This window comes from Salvelinus fontinalis, chromosome 15 (genome assembly GCF_029448725.1).
Source record: "Salvelinus fontinalis isolate EN_2023a chromosome 15, ASM2944872v1, whole genome shotgun sequence".
NCBI classification, from domain to species: Eukaryota; Metazoa; Chordata; class Actinopteri; order Salmoniformes; family Salmonidae; genus Salvelinus; species Salvelinus fontinalis.
The window spans coordinates 30,807,464-30,816,339 of record NC_074679.1 but is presented as its reverse complement, the minus strand read 5'-3'; the positions used below and the strand labels follow the sequence as shown (position 1 = coordinate 30,816,339).

The following is an 8,876-nucleotide window of genomic DNA, read 5'->3' as shown; positions in this document are numbered from 1 at the left end:
ACAGTTGGGTTGATAGCAACAAAAAAAAAAGGTATGTGTGTGTGCTGTGTGGGTGTGAATAAAAAGAGTTGTCCCTATCCTGTGGGTGCATCTGTCTCCTAATGTCTAGTGAATTGAAATCCTTCATGAATAACATGTTGAGCTTGACGGCTTTGGTAAGAAGGGAGAGTTTATCAGAGGACCTATCAAGAACTGTATCTAAACAAAAATTACAATCTCCTCCAGCAAATTTTGTTTGTCGACATTTGGAAAGTTTACCAAAAAGTTTCCACCAGGCCTGTCATTACTGTTTTATCCAACATGTAGGCTACTTTACTCACATAAAAAGGTTGGAAACCTGGTTTGTAGTGATCACTGCCACCAAGTCATAATTTTGGCTAAATCACACTTTTCTACAATTTTACTCTCTAAAATGTGATTTATTACCTAACTGTAACACTAACCTTAACCACACTGCTATCCTTATGTCTAACCTTAGATTAAGACAAAGAAAAACACATTTGTGTTTTCATGAATTTGCCAGCCAATCAGCATTCATGGCTCAAATTACTCAGTACATAATTTTGCATATAGTCATAGTGTACAGTCAGAATAATCAATTGCTCGGCTCTCTCTATCCTACCCGTTGTCTCAGTACAAACATTTCGCTACACCCGCAATAACATCTGCTAAATATGTGTATGCGACTAATACAATTTTATTTTATTTTGATTTGAAGTAGGCTTTGGTGTGAAGTCGACTCGACCGAGTGCGAAAGTGCGCATGCTCCAGCACTAGCGTGCGTGGGAAACTTCATTGGGGACGTCACGGTGTATACGGACACATGTCTACCGGATTTCTATCACTGTTCTGAAAAAAAAGCCATTCTGAAGAAAATATATTTTGTTGCAGTGTTTTCACTGGACATCTAGCCTACCTCAACTCAGTTTGAAAGGACATAATACGTTTATTAACGCTCCAAACAGGTAGGCATGATTATTAAAGTGCGCACAGTTACAGTTAATAGCCTGTAAAAAGTTTGTTTAATTAACAACAAATGGTTTAGGACAATTATTGCAACCATATTGTGTCATAGATGGACGTGGGTGTATCTCAATACCAGACTCGCCTCCTTTCCTATGTCTTATTTCGTAGGCCTCACTAATATGAAAGGATTGGTTATAAGTGAGTGCATTTTATCAGTCACTCCAGCTAAACAATATTGCTTGGGCCTCAAATAGGACAAATATAACTAACACCAACTGTTTTTGAGCCTGTGTCTCTGAGTGACAGGATAAACACTTTATTGGGTTGGAATGGTATGCAGACTTTTCTTTTGAATAGTTGGATGCACCTTGATGACATTCTTTTCATCTGCGTTCATCCTGCACACACACCCTTCCTCCTAGTTACATCAGGCTGTGATATTTTATTTTCACAGGATGTGATTCACAGTTTCACACTCATGCCATAATTAGGTAGGTGTGTTTGTATGGAGTAACACTACATACCATATCTTAACCCTCAGCAATGTGTTGGCCTACCCAAGCTTTCACAATCGCATTGAACCATGGTAAAGATGACTTCACAACTGGTAATGAGTAAGAGAAGCCTTTCCCTTGGACCTAGTATGGCCAAGAGGTCAAGACACAAAGTGACCACTGGAATTACGTCTAGGGACAAGATGTGCTTTTGAGTAGGAATAAAGGAGCAATTGTCTTAAAAATGTACCACAGTACAAGGAATAAATAAAAAAACACATCAAGGTTACAAGTAGTAATCATCAGTAATTGCTATAATGCATAAATGAAAACACCCAAATCAGCTGTCCTTTTCCACACTGCCAATACTCAGACAATCACACAGAGATTACATCTCCTCATGTATCCATGGAAGCCATAGCTGTCAATCCAACCGCCTGACTGGGGTAATTTGTGAACTAATGCTCACCAGAATATCTTGGACTCCGAGTGTAGCAAGGTCTGTCTGTTTAAATATGTTCTGTTGATTCTGTTGAGTTGGCAGTGGCACTTCATGAATGCCTTTATATTAGATGGCCTGCGTCTGCTCCGTTTCCCTGTGCCAGCTGTTGCTCTAGCACTACATCAGATTTCAAGGACAACTGCATACATAAATAATGAGTGAGAGTGAGTCTTCAACAGTCATGAAAACAGGGTTTAGACATCATGATATCCATTTAGTATGCTGCTTACGTTCTCATGAAAACTCTGTCAAAATAATCCTGGTTCAGATAAGTTTCTTCTACACAGTCTTAATATTTTGTGAATTTGTTGTTTTTGAAGTGCCAGCTTGCTTTATGCCTATTTGCATATGAGACTAAGTACAGTACACTGTACTTAGTTTCAACTTCAAGGGCAATGATTGGCTGTCTCGTTGGACCACAGGCTGGCTTTGCACTTCACGTGTCTTTCTGATCAAGGTTGTCAAAAAATAAGCAAGAGCTGAGCGAGGGAGGGAGGAGAGAGCAACCAAGAGGGGAGATTATAAAAGTATGAGTATCAGTGAGTAGCACTATGTGAATGTATTATAGGTAGACATAAACCACATCCGTTTATTTACATGGAAATGTGTACAACAATGGTATTGCCTTGTTGTTCATAGGATGACTAAGGTGATTAACACACAGGAACCTGTGATGGAGGACTTCAGTGTAGCTGGAGCTGTGTCAGGGGATCAGGGCAGATCCTTTCAGGTGAGTCTACTATTGCCTCAATCCATCCATCCATCAATCCACCAGTCACTCAACCAAGAGATTAATTGACATCCTACCAATGAAACAATTACAAATGTGCCTTTCATTTCGGATCTTTCTTGTAAAATGTTGTATGAGCTCTCATTGCAAGGATTTCAAATCCCTATTAAAAACAGTAAAACACTCTAATAAAGAATAAATACACCATACTGAGATACAGCTTCTACCCCTAAGCCATAAGACTGCTGAACCATTAATCAATTGGCCACCCGGACTATTTGCATTGACACCCCCCCCCCTGCCCTTGTTATTACACTGCTGCTACTCACTGTTTATTATCTATGCATAGCCACTTTACCCCTACCTAAATTTACAAATTCCTTGACTAACCTGGACCCCTGTTTATTGTTATTTTATTGTGTTACTTTTTATTTATTACTTAAGTTTATTTATTTAGTAAGTATTTTCTTAACTCTATTTTCTTAACTGCATTGTTGGTTAAGGACTTGTCAGTAAGGATTTCACGGTAAGGTCTACCTACACCTGTTGTATTCTGCGCATGTGGCAAATAAAATTTGATTTGATGTGGTCGTCTCACCTAGCTATCTTAAGATTAATGCACTAACTGTAAGTCGCTCTGAATAAGAGTGTCTGCTAAATTACTAAATTGTAATACTTCTTGTGTCCAGATTTTCCCAGATACCCATGAGCGGAATCCCAAGCTGTCCAAGAGACTTCCCTCTATTGTGGTGGAGCCCTCTGATGGGGGCAATGTGGAGAGTGGGGAACTACGCTGGCCCCCTAAGGATCCCAACTCTGCTGAGGTCCCAAGTGGGATACAGCCCTACAAACACACAACTCTTCAGACCACACAGGATCAGACTGCAGGTAGGATAACCTGGCATGATATTCTATTACCCCAATTCAAAGTGTGTGTGTAACTCTTTCCCTATCTGAGTGTGACACCTCTCTCCGTGCGTCTCCCAGATGAAGATCTGAATCTTAGGGTGCAGGACAGCAGTGAAGTGGTGTCTGGGGCTGTAGTGGAGGAATCTAACTGAGAAGATCATCCATCCACCTCCACAGCTGCTCTCGCTGTGAATGTGTCCAGAGTAAGATAGATAGGCAGGGGCATGGAAGAGAGGGTAGGAGGTACTTGGAGGGTCGTAACCCTTACCTGCACACTGCCAGAACACCTATGATTTAATTTGGATGTTTAAGCTGGACAGCGTTCTGTAAAGCTGTCTTAAATATCTTGCTCACATTTGCCATACTACTGGTGGTAGCTACTTTCTGCAGTTTTCATATACATGCAAACTAGATCACAGCTACGCAGCACTCTCAAAGCTGCAATATGTAACTTTTTGGGCGAAACGACGATTTGAGTTTTATAGATGTGAGTTTTATAGTTGTATATTGTCATTCTCATTGGAAGCAAGTCTAAGAAGTGGTAGATATGTTCTAGGTCCGCTATTTCTATGCTTCCCATTCTTAAGTTTTGTTTTTGCTTTCGCTTTTGTACACCAGCTTCAAACTTCTGAAAATACAACATTTTTGGTTATTGAAAAGATATTTCACAGCGGTTTAGATGCTTGTTTTTTCACATAAACTCAAATTAGGCAAACTATTCTAATTTTAACAACCAGGAAATGAGAGCGATTTCTGCATATTGCACCTGAATCATTTTGTTGTCCTCTCTCTGTAGAAATGCTGATACTGTGTAAAAAAAATGGAGTACCTTTTAAGAACTGAGGTGTTTTTGAAAAGCAGCATTTAAAGTTGTGTCCAGCATATATACTCCAAGTAAAATTTAAGATGCATAAAGTGGTTACAACTGTGGGTATTCGTGTGTAGTGAAAAACTACTATTCTGGTTGGCAATTTTTTGCGTCTGGCTTCATATGTGTAAGCGTAATTTTTTTTCTTAAATTTCTTCTACTATAAAAAGCAACAGCTTAACATCCAGAGATAATCATAGTTGTTACAATCCATGACAGTGAAAATGCTGTGTAATGTATTTACCGCAACTGCATTTGTCTAATCTGCAGTTTTTATAAACAGTAAAAATGTGAGTGCTTAGATTGAAGCCTCATGTATTGCATAAATAATAGTCTTTAGGCTTGCCAAAGTTTTTTGTTACCTTGATTTTTGTCAGCCTGTGCCTATATACCTATCCAACACTCTCTCACCCCATTCATGTAGATCCCCTCCCAACCACACACAGTCCTGGCTTGCAATCCCCATGTCTGATGGCTCACGTGAATCTGGTTTCCTGGTAAAGGTCAGATACAATGTTTTCATCTAGACATGAGTGGCAGGGTCTCAATCTTATTTCTCCATCTCTTTCCTTTTTGAATGTGACCTTTCAGCTGACTGTTTAGTGAAGGACCCACTCCTGGGAAAACGAGTGGGCAGAATTGGAGAGCAAGGAGTGAGACGGAGAAAAAAAAAAATATGGTGTAGATAACCTTTTGACATTTGAAAAAAATATATATTTTTGAGAAATAGAAGATCAATACTGTGCACTACTTAAGCCTTGCAGGCCTTAATGCTCAAATCAGTTTTGTTTTTCAAATCCATTTTGGACTACTGTCTGTCCAAACAGCAAGTTACAAGTGAACAAATCAGATTTGTGTGTTCAGACAGCAGTCATTTGCTGATAAGGCTTTGCTAGTTGTCATAGAAATTGCGGGTGTGTGTGGAGTCAGTGGTGTAAAGTACAGTACTTAAAACAAGTTGTTTATTGGGGTATCTGTACTTTACTATTTATATTTTTGACAGCTTTTACTTCATTACATTCCTAAAGAAAATAATTTACTTTCTACTCTGTACATTTTCCCTGACACCCAAAAGTACTTGTTACATTTTTACAGGAAAATGGTCCATTCACACACTTATCAAGGGAACATCCCTGGTCATACCTACTACCTCTGATCTGGTGGACTCACTAAACACACATGCTTTGTTTGTAAAGGATGTTGGAGTGTTGGAGTGTGACCCCAGCTATCAGTAAATTAAAGAAACAAGAAAACGGTGTTGTCTGGTTTGCTTAATATAAATCATTTGAAATTATTTCTAGTTTTACTTTTGATACTTATGTATATCTAAAACCAAATACTTTTATTCAAATACTTTTACTGGGTGACTTTCACTTTTACTTGAGTCATTTTCTATTAAGGTGTCTTTACTTTTACTCAAGTTTGACAATTGGATACTTTTTCCACCACTATGTGCGGTGGTGTAAGCTCATTGGTGGTGATGTTAGTGCTTCCTACACCTCAGAAGTTATGTATAAAGCTAAGGTGTCAACAATGCCTACCATGTACATGTCCCAGTTTATTTTAATGTTCAAAATCATAGGGTAAGAACACGTTTTAAAGCCTGAAAGGATAAGTTGATCCAACTTTTAAAATGAGCCTTAGCTATGTAGCTGTTTAGCTCTCTAGCACATTCACTAATTTATTTGTAAACAATTAACAGGCTGGTTAGTTAGCTACCACATGTTCTTGTCAAAAACATGTGGTTTTTCCAATAACAACCTACTCCTTCACCTGCCGGGGTCAAAAAAAGAAAAAAGAAAGAAAACTGCGTGGTCAAAAAAAAGACAAAGAAAGAAAACCCAGGGAGCGGCAAAGTAGAGGAACTGATTGGTTTCACCTGTCTGCAGTTTGGCTCTGACTACAACTGGAGACAGGTGTGGCTGTTCTGCTGCAGTCTAGAAGTTTCCCCTGAGCTGTCCGTGGTCCTGCCTCTGGGGAATACTTCACAAAGCTGTCCGTGGTCCTGGCAGCCAAAAATCGAAGAAACCTCGCAGGCACATAACATTCATCCACCACACAACCCCTGAAACCGCTACATACCTTCCCCCCCAGCGTTGACCCTGTGGTCAGAGCGGTCGAAGAAAACATGGCATGCATACGAGACATGGTATCAGCATTACCATGTTTAGAACATGAACAGTGGACGATCCGATAGTGGAAAGGCTGGAGGTTGAGGAACCACCGGGTAATTCGGGCGTTAGTGTCCTTATTCTACTTTATCCAGGTAAGGGGAGCGTGATCTGTCGTCAGTACAAACTTGCAGCCCAGAACATAATATTTCAAGGACTCAAGAGCCCACTTGATTGCCAAACACTCTTTTTCCACTGTTGATATTTGGTTTCATGGGAAATCAATTTACGGCTAATGTACAGCACCGGATGTTCCTCTCCATGAACTTCCTGCGAGAGTGCAGCTCCAATTCCAGTGTCCGATGCATCGGTCTGTACAATCAGAGGTTTCGAGAAATCTGGCAAATACAACCCAGGGGCAGTGCATAAGGCCGTTTTCAGTTTCTGAAATGCCTCTTCGGCCGCAGGGTTCCACTGTACCAGGGGCGAAAATCTGATATCAACCTTGGAGGGGACAATTACATGAAATTTTCTCAGGAGCAATTCCTGAGGGGGACACCAAAAGTAGTGCTGTAACACAGCCTACGTTGTAATATGTTAAATGTATATTGAGGGACCGTAATCACTACTACTGGATAATTGTTAGGTACAGTAGTTAACTGAAGGGTTGTCCCAACTTGTTTAAATCATTATAATACTACTACTAATAATAGTTATAGCAGTGTTCCTTATCAGTCCAGTATGTATGCAGGTATTCGTACTTACAACCAGCAATATCAAGAAAGGCCAGTAGGCGGCAATGGTACTGTACACTGTATGGGAGCAGTTTTCATAAATACAATGAACATGGTGTGATCTCATCGTAAAGAATCTCCATTGAGAACCATCACAAAGTTGGTCTCCGTATTGAATTGACCTTTTAATTTGACTTTGTGATACATTTATATAGTCATTAAATATGTGCACCTGGCCTGAGTCTACTACAATATCTTTACAAGAACAAAAAGCTTAAAATAAGTACAGTTCTAAAAGCAAAATAACTACTTAAATGAAAAACCCAAATAAATCAACCAAAATATCCTTCAGTCAGTGTCTCAACTCTTCAAACAGCAGCTATGGACAAGTATGTCACACAAAGTATGCAATTTTAAATAAAATAACATGAAATAAATAATTTGTAAGTGTACTGTCATGTACTAAAAACTGAAAACTACTAAACAAAAGAACAAATATCAATTACACCAGGGGTTCTCAAACAGGGGTCCATGGACTAATTGCAAGGTGTTCGTGAAATAAAAAAGTGTAATGAATGTAGTCAGTACCACAAGGTTTCCAGTAAGTTTACATATAATATAGAGGGGGTGGAGGTCCCTGAGGACCGCTGAAAACCTTGCCTGCCTTACGTCAAAATATGCAGGGGTTCCAGTATCCAAAAAAGGTTGAGAACCACTGCTATACACACTACTGAACAAAAGAACCGAACATATGTTTGCGGGTTTCAATGGATCCAACAAATTGCTGGCAGATATTTTCCCTCTTGAGACTGTCCAGCCTGTCTCTATGTACATTACAGGCAACTACACCGTTCAGTCTCTCTTGGCCCATGCTAGCCCGTAGCCAAGTCTTTAACCTGCGGAGTGCACTGAAACTCCTCTCAGCCTCACATGAAGACACCCCACCCCACGCGCTGGATAACTGGACACTGATTGGATTTAGCTGGTGTGCTGTTACATTTACAAAGTGGCGGTGGGTTTGGCAGTTTTGATGTGCTGTGAATTTTTCAATGGCTTTTCTCCAGTTCCTAAATCCTGCACTAATGAAGGCAGCATCTGCTCTTTGGCCAAAATATGGCTGGCTTGAAAACCCTTGGCTACAGTGAAAACACAACACTCCTTTTATTGATGGATTATAATGTAGCCAGGGGAAATCGCGAAACCATCTCTCTTGAAACGTCAACACTCTGTTTGCAAGAGTTTGCGGTTCTATAAATTGTGGGTGTGGCTGATATGGTTTTGTGCCATCACTGAGGTAACTGGACGATGCTGTGCCACTGTACCCTATACTGGTGCTGCTGGCAAAAAGGGTGACACCTGGTCCTGGTGTGGCTGTGACACTGTCCTCTGATGTCTCTCTCCTTGGCTCTTTCCCTTTCACCACCCTCACTGACTCACAGTCTGTCTCCTAGAAAATAAATAAGGTGTTTGCTGTACTCCTAACTACCGGTACCCAAAACTACACAATTAATCACAACAGCAATACCATTGCCTTAAACAAATCTTAGTTTAGTCACCAGTTT

General features: G+C 40.1%; 1 protein-coding gene across 1 annotated transcript; it reads left to right on the top strand.

The window, feature by feature from the left end:
• Positions 1-369: 369 nt before the first annotated feature.
• Positions 370-5,725, top strand: LOC129811777 (protein LBH-like). Its single transcript, XM_055863377.1, has 4 exons — positions 370-965; positions 2,602-2,692; positions 3,382-3,580; positions 3,680-5,725. The coding sequence occupies exons 2-4, from the start codon at positions 2,603-2,605 to the stop codon at positions 3,751-3,753; spliced, it is 363 nt and encodes a 120-aa protein (XP_055719352.1). The 5' UTR covers positions 370-965; position 2,602; the 3' UTR covers positions 3,754-5,725.
• Positions 5,726-8,876: the final 3,151 nt, after the last annotated feature.